The 19,536-nt window shown below is 34.0% G+C and overlaps 1 protein-coding gene across 1 annotated transcript in view; it reads left to right on the plus strand.

Annotated features, from left to right (window-relative positions):
- The window catches only part of LOC110028758 (SWR1 complex subunit 2), a 27,528-nt gene extending 14,562 nt beyond the window's left edge, over window positions 1-12,966 (plus strand). The window contains exons 6-11 of the mRNA XM_020730736.1: window positions 7,605-7,680; window positions 7,770-7,889; window positions 8,090-8,158; window positions 8,551-8,593; window positions 8,744-8,822; window positions 12,832-12,966. Of these exons, the coding sequence (XP_020586395.1) occupies window positions 7,605-7,680; window positions 7,770-7,889; window positions 8,090-8,158; window positions 8,551-8,593; window positions 8,744-8,822; window positions 12,832-12,966 (522 nt within the window). The remainder of the gene's footprint in view (window positions 1-7,604; window positions 7,681-7,769; window positions 7,890-8,089; window positions 8,159-8,550; window positions 8,594-8,743; window positions 8,823-12,831) is intronic.
- Window positions 12,967-19,536: the final 6,570 nt, after the last annotated feature.

Genomic DNA, 19,536 nt, shown 5'->3' on the forward strand with positions numbered 1-19,536 from the left:
GGCCTTTTCTTTTATGCTCAACACTTTGTTGCAGATCGCTATTCTTTGGTGCATTAGCTGGACATAGGGGGTTTGCTAGACAATCTTGTGGATATTGATACAATTGATGACACTGATTGTTGTGGTAGATATACTTTGCTCTATGAAGGTTGATCTTTGTTACTCACCAAGTACTTTTTTAGTATGCGATATAAATGGTTTTATTATCACATTGGCTGGTCAATGATTTTGGAAGGGTATTGTCTGAATCAAGTTACTCAATAATTTGGGTTTTCACAAGCAACTGCAATGAAGTGCTACCTTTTATCTCTGATATAATTGATGTTGGCCAGTAAGTTCAACTCTTTTGGAGACATTATTATTATATTTATTATTATGATGCGAGTTCATTCGCTCAGACTTGGCATTGGATTTAAATTTTATCGAGCTATGCCAAATAGTGGTACAAAGAGTTAATTATCCTCGACTAACTTGAGAGTGACTATCTTTTGGGCCTTTCATGGAGTGCAGTGCTTAGAAAAATCAATATGAAATAGGATTGCTGGGGGGCATTTAGAATCAAAGACCTTGATGAGATTCTTGACTGGCAGAGACTAGTGTTGATACTTCTATTACTTATCTTATTTTTTTTGTTTTCATCATTATTTTCATCAATTGCCACTTTATTTTTTTATTATTTCTGCTACATTTAGCATCTTCTAAGAATCCACTTTGATTTCCTGTCCACTGATGATGTCCTTATGATGTAATGCTCTTCAACCAAAATTCAAATTTCAAAAATTTTGCAAATAATAGATTTTGCCTCAACAACTCCAAGACTATTCTTAGTCGCTTAAAATGCTAGTCATCAGTTTTTGAGTATATCAAAATATCATTAATGAAGATAATAACCAATTGATCCATATACGACTTAAAAATTCGATTCATCAAATCCATAAAAATTACAGGGGCATTTGTTAAACAAAAAGGTCGTTAAAAATTTATAATGCTCATATCTGATCCAAAAAGCTATCTTGGTTATATTTTCATCATTGACTCTAGCCTAATGATATCTCGATATCAAATCGATCTTAGAAAATACAGTAGCGTCATCGAACTAATCAATATTTGTTCTTGATTGTTATCTTTTTTAAATCTCTATAATCAATACATTTTCATGGCAATACGGAATCACTTTAAGGTGACTTATTTAGCCTGATAAAACATTTATCTATTAGTTTATGTAATTGACATTTTAATTATTGCAATTCCTTTGGAGCCATCATATTATGAGATTTCAAAATTGCACATCCTTTGCTGCACATATATACCTAAATCAACTTATTTTCTTGGTAGTAGTCCGGTTAATTCCTTTGGAAATACGTGAGGATATTGTGCAACTACTAAAATGTTCTTTAATTCCTTTACATTTTGGTTCAGTACCTCTAATTTTGTTAGAAATAACAGCCTGCCCCTCTACAGACATTTTCCAATTTTCATTGTATTATTCAAGGAAGACAGTGCATTCATATTACAGGAGAAACATAATGGCTTCTTACCATGCAAATTAAACTTCACCTCCTTTTTCTAGCATTTAATCATAGAAAAATACTTTACAAATCAATCCATCCTCATTATCTTATCAAAAGTTTGAATTGGTATTTTATTCAACTTTGCTAGTAGATTTTTATCAGAAATACCAATATGCACAAAACATTTCCTATTTGCATATAAATCATTTCCCGATGACATTATAACACATGATGCTGGAGTAAATTGTACAATAACAACAAATAAATTAACATAAAATCTTTAAAAATAAAAGAATGCGACATACCCAAATCAAATAAAACTGTGCTAGATTGATTTAGAAATCAGAAGCGTACCTGTAACCACTTCTTTAGATTCTTTAGTTTCTTTAGAGATAATTGCAAAAACTCTGGCTTTAACTGGTGGCGTGTTTTGAAGTTTCACCATCTACTTGAGTTGAAGTTTTTTCCAACAAAATTAAGTGTTACTTGAGTGGCTTCCTTCCAATAGTATTATAGGCCGTACCTGTCCTTGAAATGTCTGTGGCTTGCTGTCCTTTTTCTTTTTCATTGGACAATTCATCTGATGAAGCTCCGTTTGTCTACATCTATAATATTTTTCTAAGCCAACAAAGCATTTCCCAAAATATTTTTTTCCACACTTCTCACAAATTGACTTTTCTAACTAGATCTACTTCTGCTCATCATTCAATTTAAATTTCTTGCTTTGAAAGTCTTCTTAAAAAAGTATAAATGTGTAATAAGCTCGAGAAAATTCATTGATAAAAAAGTATCCAACAATTACTTACAAGATTAACCGATCTTATTTTTAGTTGCAAACATTTAAATAGTTATGACAATTTTTTGGTGTCTATGTTTGTTTTTATAAAATGGGATAAAGTTCTTGGGCAAAAAATAAAAATAAAAAGAAAGAAAAGAAAGAAAATTATTATGAAAGATGTTTTTTTTTTTTACCGATCTTATTTTTAGTTGCTGTTGACCTCAATTTTCGTGAGATCTAGTATTCCTCGTAGGAGTTAGGATCTAGCCTTAGGGGTCTTCCTGCGACTATCGCTTTGCATAGTATTAATCATGTTGTAAAAAATATGAGGCTTTTAGTAAAGATTTTATTCGTTGTTGATGATAAAGGGGCTCCAGTTATGAGATTTATCTATCAAGTTATGAGCAATGCAAAAGAAAATGGCAAAGGATTTAAAAAGACAATAAGTTACTTATAAAAATATAGGGGAAATTATTGATATGAAATGGGATTGTTAGCTACCTTATTTGCTTGTTGCCAAAAATTTTAACTTCCTAGATTTGTTATGCTAAGGATTTTGACGTCGATAAGGATGTTAAGACAAATTTATATACTTTCATTGATAGGCTTGTCATTGAGGCTGATTATTTTAAAGATAATGATCAATTCGAAGATTTTTATTTAAAGAATGAAATGTTTAGGCCTAAAATAACTCTTTAAAATGATCAATTCGAAGATTTTTATTTAAAGAATGAAATGTTTAGGCCTAAAATAACTCAAGAATATTATAAGGCATACTTACCTTGTAAGTTTGATTTACCTATAATTTTAAATCAATAAGATTATGGTTCATTTCTAACCTTCCTACCTTAATATATGTTAAAAATTTTATTTTTATTTTATTCTAGAACGTTGGTCACACAATTTAGAGATGATTTGATTGAACTGAAAGTATTATGGTGAAAGTTCTTAGTCATACTTATTGAACTTTCACATGTGATCGAAATTGAAGCATATTTAATCAAATGCATACAGAGAGGAGGAACCTATTGACTACAGAATAAATGAGTAAGTTTATGTTATGTTCAATTAAAAATTGATCGACACATGATGTTACAAAATAAAGAAATGATACTGATGGAATGGATCTTTTGGTTGTTGAAGATATATTATCTGATGATAAATGAATAATGCCAAGTAATAAGGAAATATTTGAATTTAAAGGTGAAGGAATACCTTTTAATGATGATCATTGTGAAGATATCAATGCTAACCTTGAAAGGGACTGAAATACCATTGAATTTGGAGCCATTTTCACCTCAATCATTTAAAAGAAAGAAGCAATGTGGGGTTGGAGTTTAAAAAAAGTTAAAATCTAATTTAAGCATACTGGAATATTTTGATGTGTTACTAATTTATTTTGTTTAAAATTATATCACATTTATTAATAATTGATTTAGGGAGTAATATGAAAGATATAATAATGAAATTTGATTTTGAAGTTAATGATGAGGCAGAATCAGAGGAGAATGAAGTTAATTACACATGATGTTTTTTCCAAAAATGATGATGAAGCAAGTTTGGATCTTGATACTAGTGTCATATTAAAATTTGTGTGTAATTTAAATCTTGTTTCAAAAGTTTGTTTTATATTAAAATTTGAGTTTAAGATTTGTGAGTCATGTCTTTATATTAATGAAATAAATAAATATGCTGATAGTTTGTCATATTTATTAATTATGTATATTTTTATGAGTTTTAAAATTTTCTATTTTGATGCTTACGTCTAAGTCAGCCTCGAGGCCATGCCTTGCCTTGCTAAGGCATAATGACTTAGTTCTTTATTTCAACCTTTTTAAATCTTGGCTGCCACCGTGCCAATCCATGGTATGCTTGTTCACGTTGTCCCATTAAATTGCTTCAACCAAGTCTACTAAAGTTGTTATTGTTGTTGAATTGAAGAGGATTTCCACCATACAAATAATCTCTAGTGCTTGTCAATAACTCATTACTTTGCCTACTCAGCCTTTCTAGCAATGGAGACATGATAATGACGCTTCTTCTTCTGGAGAAAAATTGTCCAGTAGATTGAAAAGAAATAAAAAATTAAATTGAGGGCTCAATAATTGTTGTCCAAGCAATCCGTTGCTCTACATGGCTTGGGGCAGGAAGTGAGTATTTTCATCCACAATAAATTTGAAATTTTGACGTTTAGAAAGGAAATAATTTTATTGATGATATAAAGCAATTTTTCTTGCCTCACCAACACCAATGCCTTTCGATTGAGAAGAAGAAACTTGAAATTCTATCTACTTTCAAGTGTATAGAGTTTTGAAGGTTGCCAACGAGAGGGGTTTAATGAAGAGACAGTACAAAAAGAATATTGTAGTTGAGACCAATAGAGCTTCAACCAAGAAGCTATCATTTGCTGTGATAAAGCAAATCCAAACAAGCTTTAAATGGTGAACGCTAACGCGTGATACTTGGATCACATCTTTAGAAATCCATCTTCGTAAGTTAAGCAGATATGGATGCTGAAATCTCATGAAGATAAAACTTATAGAGAGAAGAAAAGGTGTCATATCCGTTTGCATTCCCAAAGTTCTCCATTGAAAATATTTGCCAGGAAAGAGTTTGGAAGAAGATTTCCATGAAAAAACCTCATGCTGATCAACACTTTAAAGAATCCTTTAAAGGATCCCATTGCCAATTAATTATTCCACCTTTGAAAGATCAATGACTGTAATCTCGATCTTTTGAATTGTAGATCTAGTAGAGATGTCATTGTAAAACATTGGTTCAAGAGAGAATGGAGAAGATAATGACGCCATGAATGTCGAAGTGGCTTATATTTTAGAGCATACTAATGTCCATCCCGATATATGCTTTTATAATAAGCAATGCCGTTTAGCCTTAATCAGTTGCACCTCCTGATAGGCAAGAAGAATAACATTTGGGTTTTTAAAAATGAGCAAAAAGGAAATAATGAGAAGAGCTGGTATTTTTGGACGTCAAATTGAATTGAGAGCAAAATAGATGCATCTTATGCACTATCCACTAAAGATGAAAGGAAAAGGAGATAATGGCATGGATGAATGTGACATTATTTCATTTTATAATAAGCAATGACGTTAGGAAAAGGAGATAATGGCATGGATGAACGTGACATTATTTCATTTTATAATAAGCAATGACGTTTAGCCTTAATCAGTTGCACCTCCTGATAGGCAGGAAGATAGATGCATCTTATGCATTCCTAAACTTTAAACAATATGAACTCATTTTTATTTTGCAAATGAAAGTAAAAGATAGATACCTCCCAACTCAGCACAAGATAAATGAGATAATGGCATGGATGAATGTCATAATGGAGATGATGCAAAAAAATGTTGTAACAGATCTAGCACGTGCTCTACCTGCCAACATCAGTCTTCTAAAAACACTCCTATCAATCTGCTAGCCATTCCATAACATCAAGCTTCTAGAATTTGAGGTACACCTTAAGGAAGGAATGAAACACGATAATTAACTCGTTTGTCTATTCCTCAAATTATTACAAGTACATCTATGCTTCTGATAGCAATACAACTTAAAATCATTATCAATAAAAAGATTAAAGCTATCATAAATTTTAAAAAGGAAGATTAAGGCTATCATAAATTTTTAAAAGGCTGAGAAACTAGTAAGTAAAGGGTTACCTGTAGCGAATTGAGTACGATCAGGTGTCTTACCCAAAATATTGTTTAGTGCCAAATTTAATTACTTTCAACAATACTTGCAATCCTATGTAGCACTTTGGCTACTTTAAGGCATTTTGTAGCAATGTTGGGGTCAATGATGAATTGCTCTTTATCTGGTTCTGTAATAGTTTGTTATGAACTATTTCTGAATGGTACCCGAACCTGCCCAATAACTCCATTAATACATTTGCCGAACATGAAAAGATTGTGGTGAAGAGATTTGCCCGTGCCATTGAGATGACAACTATTGTAGACATCGTCTTGGAAAGGAGAAGAAGAGAGGAATATGTAACAAAATATAGCTCATGCTGGTGTAATTTAAGCATGAAAGATGAGTAACAATTACACTAGCATGTAATTTAGTTGTTGATGAGCAACATTAATGATAAAATGTTTCCCTATTTATGTTTGACCTCTATTACTATATTACATAAGGTACTTGATATGGTTGCTAGGTTTGAGATGTTAAACTTCTTACATTGAGGGCTATCAGACAAATCTAATAAAAATGAAGCTGAGACCTCAAAAGAAGTGAATCACACCACTTCTTTCAGTTTTAATGTAGGAAACATGTCATCTATAACATTGATAAGGCAAGTAACCAATCTATATTGATGAAAAAAGAATGCAACCAATCAGCCCCATTGTGCAGTGAAAGATGATAGTGGTAAGAAATGATAAATGCTAGACCTCTCTTGGTGAAGGTGATTGTCCAAATTATACACGATCTACCCCTCAAAGAAAAGATGAATAAGTAATATTTTCTTAAAAAAGATAGTGTGGCAAAATTATTTCTACAAGCACTTAGAAGTTATTTAGCTTCCATGGTGCAAAGAACCTGAAGAAACAGATTGGACTAATAATCCAAGTCATTGTCTATATTATCATGTACTTAGCCATTTCATTTAAGACTGCTACGCCTTAAAGATTGGCTGGGAAGAAAATTTAAAAATGAGGAGTTCATATTGTTTAATAGTGGTTAAGCCAAGAAAAGAATTCATATTGTCCTCTTATGCACTATCCACTAAAGATGAAAGGAAAAGAAGGACAATTCATGCTAATGAGAGGCTAGAGTATCGAAGAAAACAATGAAAATGTTGAAGCAACTTGAAATTGTTCTTGGCACACATGGAAATCATTGCTTGAGCTAAGAGGAGAGCCAAATTCAAATTCACCAGCTTTCACATCATCGACTCAAAGTCATTTCGATCATGTTAACCCATCGCAATGAGAGAAGTAATCTGCTAAGTTCTCATTAAATGCATCAATTCAAGATATGTTACGATTTCTTGTGTTGTATCCCTTGATACAACTAGACATAAGTCGCAACATAGTACATGATGCTGTTCAAGTCAACGCATGCCGCAACATATTACATGATGCAGTCCCAGTCAATGCTCATGCCGCAACATTGTTTCATGGTAGATTTTACATCAAGTTATGTTTTGCAACCTATGTTGCCATGCATCTGTCTCTATGGTTTCCTTATCTAATGGACTCTACATTCATTTACCTGGCAATTGACTTGTTCTCTTATTTTGAATTATTTTTGATGTCATTGATATTATCTTATTTTGAATGATATCATGTTTGCAGCCAATAAAGAGGAAAAAGGAAGGTGAAGAGAAGAGAATGACTCAAGAAGAAATGCTACTGGAAGCAGCTCAAACAGGTATGTTTCACTAATATTATGGGAGATTAATTCACCTTTATATAGTTGTTTAAAGTTCTGAATCACGGACATATAATTAAATTTTATAGAGATTATGAACTTGAGAAATTTGGAGCGTGTTTTGGCAAGGGAAGAAGAAGTCAAGAAAAGGGCTGTTGTTCATAAAGCAGAATGTGAAGGCCCTCAGATAAGATTTACTTCAAGAAATGGTGTGTATTCTTTCAATTTATTTACTTTCAGAATTGGCTGATATTTGCACTCAATGTTTGACATGGCACTACTTCGTTTAATAGCCATTGATTTTTCTTCTTTGTATTTGGAGTTCTATACTACTTGTTAAAGTTTAGGAATGCTAAACTTTCTTATTGAGTTTAATCCCAGTTTTTTCATGTAAAATCTGAACATTCAGGCAAATCATTTATAGAGTTCATGAAAGGTTCGTCATTTAAATCAGAACTTCGGACATCCTCAGCTCCCTGTAAGTGTATGTTAGCACTTTCTGTGGCATGTCATTCATACAGATATAGAGATGTAGAGACATATTCTTCTTTTTGTCTTTGTTCTCTTCCTGGCAAACCTATTTGAACATTCTTTGCAAAGTTGAGAAATACTAATGATAATGACGGTGATGATGATCTAATCATACTCTTGTTTTCTCTTGATCTCAATGTGCCACTTATTTGTATCATATCTACTTGTTTGGATCTATGTTGGTAACATTTGATGTAATCTTGTCCATGTAGAGATAAGAGTCGTATTAAGAAGTAGAGGTACCGTTGCCTTGTTAAGATGGATCATTGATTCAAATTTGTGCTCGTATTTGCACTCATGCTTCTCATGTTTTTGACTGATCAAATCCATTTTGAGCAGATCCCCAGAAATCTGTCTGCGTGGTTACTGGATTCCCCGCCAAGTATGATCTCTGACTTAGAATGCATTAAAGTTATACATGTCACTTGACTCTATTTCTTGTTAGAACTTATTTGCTGTCAACACCTCAAGTGCTTTTCTGTTACAGGTTGCATTCCTTTGATGGTCCCTAATTATGTCTTGTGAATGCTAGGTGTTTTCTTTTCCTTGATGGATTAAATGCCCTGATATGCTTGTGTTTTTGTGACCATTTATCCAACTTTGTGGCTATGGTAATAATCACGCTGATGCTCCTAAGTGCACATTCTTTGATTATTTTGCCTGTGCCCATGTGATATGTGTGTATGCATCCATGGATACTTCAAGCTGAGACCTTGTTGACCGGTATTGAACTGTCTATTGAAGATTCATTAAGTAAGATTTTTGTTCAGCATCAGAAGGGAGCAGAGAAAAAGCAGAGGGATAAGAACTTTGTTTAATGGCATGCCAGGAATTATTTCCATTTTGTTGGATGCTTTTGCATTATAATGGTCAATTTTAGTTTGCCGAACAAATAGTGAATGGAAGGAGTGCTGATCCAAAATGTTCAGAATAGTCTTGTGGTGAAGATGTTAATAGTAACGTATCTCCTGAGATAAATGTGTTTTTTGATTATACCTCATGCTATTTCAGTCTTTTTCTAATTTAATAAAATGCACAAATAGAATGGCACATATACACATTGATACATGCATTGATCTGTATTGGAAAGTGACGATCCTCATTATGAGGGAACTTATTTCCTATCCTTAGGATATATTTCACTAATTGTGTTACCTTTATTAGATACTTTCTTTTCTTTGTTCTTTTCTTATTTTGGAGGGATTCCTATTTGGTTCCCTTTCTTTATTATATATATGTATGAAAGCTTAATGCATGAAGGTTAGAGATAAATAAAGTTTTTTTTAGAATTTCTACATGGTATCAGAGATTTCTCGCCTCACAAGCTTCTGAATGAGAAAATCGCCGCCATTATTTTCGTTCAAACAGTTTCTGGAACCTCTTCGTGTTATGGCGTCGAGATTTTTGGCTGCTCGTCTCTGTTAACGAGAGCCTGCACCTCGCGTTCGATTTTTGCCACGTTGTAGGTCATGTGGGTTCTCGTCTCTTCCATTCGAACATATAGAGGAAAGATAGACCACAAGATCCTCTCATCTCGTTCGTGGTGTTACTTCTATTCCTTTCACAATACTTCTATTGCTTGAATTTTTGCGTTCGAGTAGATTGTTCGAATCTTCCATTCATGCATTGCAAATTTGTTCGAATCCTTCGATTTGCATTGAGTAGCTAGTCTTCAACTCTTGCGCACACAAGATCGCGCGATGTCCTCTCGATCACAGTGCTTTGTCAATCGCTCAACCCTTTTGCTCGATCAGAACGACACTCATTCAGTCGTTTGTCTCTTCTACTTGACTAGGAAGCTTCCTTCGAACAATCATCTTTGGTTCGCTAAAGCCACAAACGATTCAGTTCATGCAATTGATTGCAAATCTCTTTGAATCCCTCAATTTCCGCATATCAGCTAGTCGTCAACTCTTCCACGCACAATATCAAGCGGCATCATCTTGATCACAGTGCTTTATCGGTTGTTCAATCCTTCTACTCGATCATCAGTCGTTCCTCTTTTCTACTCGACTAGGAAGCTTTGTTCCAACAATCATCTTTGGTTAGCTAAAGCCACAAACGATTCAGTTCGTGCTGGTTAAACTTGTCGTGGCCTCTTTGCGTCTCCATCTTCTATCATAGATCACTGGCTTGAAAAAGGTCTGATCATCAAGAGTGAAAACTGAGAGCTGCACATCTCCTATAGTTCCTGTTTGGTCATCCAATTGAACAGTCAAAATAAGGGACCTTCTTTTTCCAGTTTTTGTTTGCTCGTCCAATTGATCAATTAAACTGAGGATCTTCCTCTCACTTCCGTTGGATCAATAGATCTTATCGATTTGAGCTTCATAATCTTACCATGGTCAAATATTGTATGACTTCTTAATCTTCTTCCACATAAGTCACATCCAAATTCGAGTCTATCTTCAGTCCCCATCATATCTTTCAATAAAAATTTAAAATTTAGCTCGTTCACCATAGAGCTAATTGAGGCATTGCATAAAATGTTTACTAATTGTTCTAGTTCTGAACAAACATCACAATCATTTCTCAAGCAACCTATGAACCTGTTAGAACACCAAAGAATCTTATCCAATGCTATAAGCATCCAAAACAATAAATTAAAACTCTAGATAGTTGACTCCGGAGCCTCAGATTATACGGTTAGAGACATCAACGTCTTAAAAAATTACAACCATTGTACCAATCAATATTCGGTTTGAATAGCCGATTGTTTGTTCTCACTAAGAGTAGGAACAAGACCAGTTGAATTGACAAAGGATCTTCACCTTACTTTGTGCTTTATGTTCAAAAATTAAATTGCAATCTATTCTCAATCAACAAATTTACTCGTGACCAAAAATATGTGACTAAATTTTATTCTAATTGTTGTGATTTTCAGGTTGTGAATTGGGCCAATGTGATTGACAGTGCTGAGATTCATGGTGGTTTATACTTGCTCAAAGAAAATAACTTCATATATAGGCAATGTCATTTGTCAAATTATATTTTTGAGTCAAATCAAAATTTTTTTTCAGTTGAAAGTCATGTTAAGTCATTGTTATCTTGATCATCCAAATTTTGCGTATATGTAAAAGATGTTTCCAAATTTATTTATCACTTAAAAATCCAATGTTTATCGATTTGAAACTTGTTTACTTGCAAAACATATGAGACATGTATATTTGAAATTGCAATACAAGTCTTCACATCCATTTTCTGTAATTTATATTGATGTTTGGGGACCCTCACAAGTAATAATATAAATGGACATAATGGTTTTTATCATTCCTAGATGATGACATAAGAACATGGACATTCCTTATGAAAGATAAATCTGATTTCAACATTTTCATAATAATGATTCTCACTCAATTCCAAAGTAAAATTCAAATTATTAAGACTGATAATTCTATGGATTACTTTAATTCCATCTTAAGTCATTCTCTGTCCAAGCATGGTATTATCATGTAATTTTTTTTGTGAATACTCCTCATCCAAATGGGGTCACGGAAAGAACAAATAGACAATTACTTGAGGTGACTTGTGCTATTATGTTGTTTAATAAAGTGCTAAACATGTTTAGGTGGAAAGCATTCTCATAGCCACATGTTTCATCAATAGGATACTTAGTCGAGTCCTACATTTTCAAATTCCTCGTAATGTTTTCATGGAATCCTACCCACATCCGTTGTTTTTTTAGCTTACCATTGAAGATTTTTGGTTGTTCTGCCTTTGTTCACATCCATCAACAACTCCACACCAAACTTGATTTTAAGTTTAATATGTATTGTTCTCATTTACTCGTCCAATAAAAAATGGTACAAATGTTACTCTACAATTACTAGGAATAATATGACTCCATGGATGTCACATTCTTTGACAATCAATCTTTTTTGCTTAATTCCAAAATTCACGAGAACTCAAGGAATATCAGATTTGAAATTTTTTTCAAGATACTTCAAACAATTTTTATTTAATTGAACCAAATATTGTCCCTCAACTAGCTCCATTTGTCACTACTCCACCTCAGGCAACTTCACTTGAATATTCAAACTTTGCTACATAAACAACCCTAGATTATTTATACTCCACCTGAACATGACACTAATGATAAAAAAATTCCTGTCTACATAATAAGGACCATTGAGCATGTAGAAAATACTATAGAGAGTGAAGACTGTCAAGAGTCAGAACTCAATCCTCCTGATAATCATAGCAGTTTGGATTCCTCAGCTCATTACTCTCTTACATCGATGATTGACAATTTTATTCAACTAATTGCACATAGGAAAGGTATTCGATGGTGCATTAGTCATAAAATTGAAAGGCAGTTTGGATTCCTCAGCTCATTACTCTCTTACATCAATGATTGACAATTTTATTCAACCAATTGCACGTAGGACAGGTATTCGATGGTGCATTAGTCATAAAATTGAAAGATATTTAGCAGATGAGAAGTTTCTACCACTTTACAGAGCTTTTGTGACAAACCTTTAAAATGTGTAGATTCCCAACTTTATCCAAGAGGCTCTAAAAGTTCCGACATGAAAACATGCGATAGGAAGAAATTAGGGCTTCTGGAAAAGAGTAACACATATTCAGTTACAGAGTTATCGTATGGACAAAATTTTGTAGGCTGCAAATGGAAACCTTGATGAAGAAGCTTACATGACTATATCTATGCTTGGAAAATATGCTGAACAACATGTTGGTTTGCAAGTTACAGAAGTCCATTTGCAGCTTGAAGCAATCTCCTTGTACTTGGTTTGACAGGTTTACTTAAATGGTGATTTCGAATGGATATCGTCAATGTTAAGCTAATCATTCATTGTTTGTTAATTCCAATTATAGAGACAAAATTGCTATTCTCATAATATATGTAGATTTATCTTTATAGGCAATGATTCAAAAGAAATTATTAAAATAAAAAAGTTTACTTGCAACAAAATTTGATATCAAGAACCTCAGGGATCTCTAATATTTTTGGGGAATAGAGGTGCCTCGATTTAAGTAGAGAATTGTCCTACCCAAAGGAAGTACATCTTAGACTTGTCAAGTGAAATTGATATGTTTGGGGGTAAACTTGTTGACACACTCATGTATTCCAACAAAAGACTAACAAAAATGAAGTAAACAATCCTGTTGACAAAGGAAGATGTCAAAGACTTGTGGCAAACTACTTTACCTATCATACACAAGAATTGATATTGTATACTCAGTCAGTGTAGTACGCTAGCACATGAACAATACAAATAAGGATCATTTGAAAGCAGTGAACAGAATCTCGTGATATTTGAAGATGATAATTTGAGATGATTTACTCTTCATATGAACTGAAAATCGTGAAATTGAGATATACACAAATGCTAGCTGGGTAAGAGAGGTAACTAATAGGAAATCAGTCATTGAATACTGTTCATTTGTTTGGGGCAATCTCATCATGTGGAAAAGTTAAAAGGTTAGCTATTGTCTCTTGGAGTAGTGTTCAATCTGAATATCGTGCTCTTTCACTAGTAATATATGAGTGAATGTAGATTCAAAAATTATTAAAGGAACTTAAGATTGAGATGAAAGACACCATCATGATATTTTGTGATAGTCAAACAACTATTAGTGTAGCAAATAATCAAGTGCATAATGAAAGAACAAAACACATGGAGTTTGACCGTTACTTCATCTGAGAAAAGGTTAACAATAGAATTATTCAACTAAACTATGCTCCTAAATGACTTTAGACTACTGATATTGTTCAGCTCAACTATGCTTCTAAATGACTTTATTCTATTGATATCCTTACCAAAGCACTACCAAGGGAGTTGAAGTCCAAGTTTGGTTTGTATAATATATACAAACCAGCTTCAGAGGCAGTATTGGAAACTACCAATCCACATTATGAAGAAACTCCTTAGAAAATATTTCACTAATTATATTTTCTTTATTAGATAATTCCCTTTCTCTATTCTTTTCTTATTTTAGAGGGATTCCTATTTGGTATCTTTCCTTATTATATACATGTAGCAAAGCAATGCATGAAGGTTAGTCAGAAATAAAATTCTTTCCAGAATTTCTACAATATATGCATGGTTCAAATAAATAAAAAAGTTTACTTATGAAGCTTTCTTAATTTTGGGGTTTAATGCTCAAAGTTTAGCTTATTCATTTGGAGAGAGACACTTCATGCTTCCAACCTTAACCCTGTCATATGGAGACCGTCCAAATTTTACTTTTCTGTGTTAGGACTCAAATGGACCCTTGATTTTGATCCCAGTCAAGAACCCCCAATTGCATCTATCTGGTTCTCATTATTTGAACTCACGCTTTAATTGCACCTATCTGGTTCTCATTATTTGAACTCACGCTTTAATTTTTTGACCTACCTATATTATATATGCAATTGAGACTATCCTTGAAAAACCTTACTATTTTTGGAAAAACTTTGTAGGTAGACATACCTACAATTCATTTCTCAAGGCCCTCAATTGCAAGAATTTTGATTGAAAGAGATATTACACTGCCAGATGTACAAGAAGTCTAGCTTGGCTCTGCTCACAATGCTTATTGACAAAAAATTATTATGAAATAAAAACCTTACTATTGCAATTACTGCAAGATGTTTGGACACTAGCAAGAGAAATGTTTCAGATTGCATCCACAGTTGAGAACCAATAGTCAAAAGCAGGAACATGCTGTTAGGGCACCGCATGTGCTTGAATGTGCTCCCAGCAAATCTGATGACATCCAAACTGAGGAGGGAGAGGAGGGAATTACCACAAGACAAGAGTTGATATCTGCCCCTGGGAACCCTTCTCCTGACCATACTATAAGGGATATTATTCGGATCGAAAATTAGGATAGCCCTGCAGCTCTTATTCAACAAGCATCAGGTACAAAGGTGACAATTCATACTTCACATACGCCGGAACCTATCGCTGTGACAACGACTTCCTTTCCTTTTACTGCAGTTCTAATATCTAATTAGACCGAAGATCACATGAGTCAGTCTTCAGATGAAAAATAACAGGTTTACACTTCTCGGCGGAAGAAGAAGGCTGGGGGCACACTCCAACTTGGAAACTTAATGGATGATACTTTGGTTACTTCTAGCAATGACACGACATTTCAAAGTTTGTTATCTGGCTCAGCTCTTAAAACTAGAGGAAGAAGCGAGACTAAACTGACTCGTCCCTAGCTACTTGTTTTCTACATGTTTTAATTTTTTTTTTAAGTTCATCTGTATCTTTTTTGTTGGGGTATTACTATATTTTGTATCGTATAGGTAGGCTGCCTCTATTGGGTCCTCATACAATCTTTATGCATCTTTTCTTTTTCAATTAAATCAGCCCTTGTGCTTTTCCTAAAAAAAATATTGTTGAAAGGAATGATCAGAGACTATTATATGAGCCTCCAACAACCCATAATGTGCCAAACAATTCGAGTACCACTTCCTTAAGGCCAACTGTGCCAGAGGAAAAAATATTACATCAGTACTACGCACGCAGAGTAACGTGCGTAGCCAATAAAATCACACCAGGACACCCAACGCGACAGAAAAAAAAAACGGCGCACTAACACGGGGAATATTCCCCCCTGTGTTATTCATGTAAAATCAGCCCTTGAGTTTTTCCTAAAAAAAAAATATTGTTGAAAGGAATGACCAGAGACTATTATATGAGCCTCCAGCAACCCATAATGTGCCAAACAATTCGAGTACCACTTCCTTAAGGCCAACTGTGCCAGAGGAAAAAATATTACATCAGTACTACGCACGCAGAGTGACGTGCGTAGCCAATAAAATCACACCAGGACACCCAACGCGACAGAAAAAAAAAACGGCGCACTAACACGGGGAATATTCCCCCCTGTGTTATTCATGTGTTATTGTGTCCTGAGAATATTCCTGGTGTTATAATAACACAATAATACATCAATAACACATGAATAACACACAATAACACATTGATACTATTTTTGGAAAAACTTTGTAGGTAGACATACCTACAATTCATTTCTCAAGGCCCTCAATTGCAAGAATTTTGATTGAAAGAGATATTACACTGCCAGATGTACAAGAAGTCTAGCTTGGCTCTGCTCACAATGCTTATTGACAAAAAATTATTATGAAATAAAAACCTTACTATTGCAATTACTGCAAGATGTTTGGACACTAGCAAGAGAAATGTTTCAGATTGCATCCACAGTTGAGAACCAATAGTCAAAAGCAGGAACATGATGTTAGGGCACCGCATGTGCTTGAATGTGCTCCCAGCAAATCTGATGACATCCAAACTGAGGAGGGAGAGGAGGGAATTACCACAAGACAAGAGTTGATATCTGCCCCTGGGAACCCTTCTCCTGACCATACTATAAGGGATATTGTTCGGATCGAAAATTAGGATAGCCCTGCAGCTCTTATTCAACAAGCATCAGGTACAAAGGTGACAATTCATACTTCACATACGCCGGAACCTATCGCTGTGACAACGACTTCCTTTCCTTTTACTGCAGTTCTAATATCTAATTAGACCGAAGATCACATGAGTCAGTCTTCAGATGAAAAATAACAGGTTTACACTTCTCGGCGGAAGAAGAAGGCTGGGGGCACACTCCAACTTGGAAACTTAATGGATGATACTTTGGTTACTTCTAGCAATGACACGACATTTCAAAGTTTGTTATCTGACTCAGCTCTTAAAACTAGAGGAAGAAGCGAGACTAAACTGACTCGTCCCTAGCTACTTGTTTTCTACATGTTTTAATTTTTTTTTTAAGTTCATCTGTATCTTTTTTGTTGGGGTATTACTATATTTTGTATCGTATAGGTAGGCTGCCTCTATTGGGTCCTCATACAATCTTTATGCATCTTTTCTTTTTCAATAAAATCAGCCCTTGAGTTTTTCCTAAAAAAAAAATATTGTTGAAAGGAATGACCAGAGACTATTATATGAGCCTCCAGCAACCCATAATGTGCCAAACAATTCGAGTACCACTTCCTTAAGGCCAACTGTGCCAGAGGAAAAAATATTACATCAGTACTACGCACGCAGAGTGACGTGCGTAGCCAATAAAATCACACCAGGACACCCAACGCGACAGAAAAAAAGCGGCGCAGTAACACGGAGAATATTCCCCCTTGTGTTATTCATATGTTATTGTGTTATTCATGTGTTATTGTGTCTTGAGAATATTCCTGGTGTTATAATAACACAATAATACATCAATAACACATGAATAACACACAATAACACATGAATAACACGGGGGAATATTCCTCGTGTTATCGCGCCGTTTTTTTCTGTCGGGAATATTTCTCGTGTTATTCTGGTGTTATTGTGTGTTATTCATGTGTTATTGTGTCATTAGAATATTTGTGGTGTTATAATAACACAATAACACATCAGTAACACAAAAATAACACAATAACACATGCGGGAATATTCTCTGTGTTACCGCGCCGTTTCCGTTTTTTTTCCTGTCGCGTGAGGTGTCGTGACGTGATTTCATTGGCTACGCTCGTTACTCTACGTGCGTAGTATTGATGTAATATTTTTTCGTGCCAGAGGGGATTTGAACACCCCCAACTTGAGGGATCTTATACCGTGAGTGCCAACCAACCGGCCGAGACACACGACCCTAAACACACACACATACATAGTTATATATATATATATATATATATATATGCCTCAGGTACACCTAAATCGTGCTTTCCCTCATTTGTTTGAGTGAGAGGAAGATATTAAGAAACATAGTAGGAAGAATGAGAAGTCTGCTATCTTTTTTAGAGAAGCTGAAGATATTCAACTTGCTTCTTCCTGTCGACTGAATTTAGTCGGGAAATTTCTATATGGTCATCCCAAAATGAAGCTGATTCGTAAAGAATTTGAGCTTATGCACCTTGTTGGGGGGTGGAAAATCCAATTTTTAGATAGGAGACACTCTTATTCAACTTGCTAATGAAAAGCATTACACGAGTTTATTTGCTAGAAGAAGTATCTAGATTGATAATAGAGCAATAAAAATTCTGAAATATTCTGCGGATTTTGACCCACAGACGGAACCACCAATCATTCCAGGTTTAGAATCGTCTCCCTGATTTGAAATTTCATTATTTCACTCAAAAATTGTTGTACTCTATTGTCTCAGCTTGTAGAATTGCGCCCAAAATCAAATTATTTCAAACTGAAATAAAGTTTTTAGAACATAATATTGTCTGGAATACAATTATTCAAATTGAAAGAAGCATTAAATTTGCTTCTAAATTTTCAGATGAAATCACTGATATTCGACAATTACAAAGATTTCTTGGTTCGCTCAATTATGTAGCGGACTATTATAAAAATCTTGCTTTAGATTCTGGTATTCTTTATAATAAATTAAAGAAACAACATAATTCATGGACAAAAAATCATACTAAAGCTGTCTAATTAATTAAGCAAAAGGTAAAAATATTACCTTGTTTACATATAGCAAATCCGTCTCTCCCTAAAATAGTAGAGACATATGTCTCTAATATTGGGTATGGAGGTACCTTAAAGTAAAAAAATTTTAATAAAAAACATTTAATTCGCTTTACATCTGACAAGTGGAATACCACTCAAGAAAAATATTCAACCATCAAAAAAGAAATGTTTTCGGTAGTTAAATGCATTACCAAATTTCAAGATTATTTATTAAATCAAAAATTCTTATTAAGAATTGTTTGCAGTTCAAGTAAGTATATACTGCAAAGAGACGTAAAAAATCTTTTTGAATTTGATATAGAATATATTGCAGACAATACTAATTCTTTACCTGACTTGCTCATTCGTGAATTTTTGCAGGGAGAAAGACAAGGAGGGGTAGATCATCCCTCATCAAAGGGTTAGAATGACACCCCAACGGAGTGCTTTCACCTTTAGAGGGGGGAGTGGTAGGGGCCAAGCTAATGTGGTTCCACGAAAATTTATTGATTTACAACAATATCTATATGGTAGCCCGATGACTTCCACATCAGGAACTAAATCTTTTCAATCCCAGGATTTACAAATCCAACAAGTCACAGAATTTGTGCAAAAAACAACGAAAGAAAAAATCCTCGAAATCATTTTAGAGGATTATGAAGTTAATGATTGTTGAAAAATTCAAGAAAGATATTTAGGCACAATTGCCTATTCTCAAGATAGTCTTGATCGAGAATCGTATGAGGCAATCCTCATTTTATTACAATGTGTTGAAATTTAACATAATTATAATGAACCAAATAAATCTATTGCATATAACAAGGCGACAATAAATCACATCTTGCATCAGAGAGATTGGGGTTTAACTCCTTTCCAGACTAAACATGTTGAATTTATTCAT

The sequence above is a fragment of the Phalaenopsis equestris genome, unplaced genomic scaffold (genome assembly GCF_001263595.1).
Source record: "Phalaenopsis equestris unplaced genomic scaffold, ASM126359v1 Scaffold000524, whole genome shotgun sequence".
Classification (NCBI taxonomy): domain Eukaryota; kingdom Viridiplantae; phylum Streptophyta; class Magnoliopsida; order Asparagales; family Orchidaceae; genus Phalaenopsis; species Phalaenopsis equestris.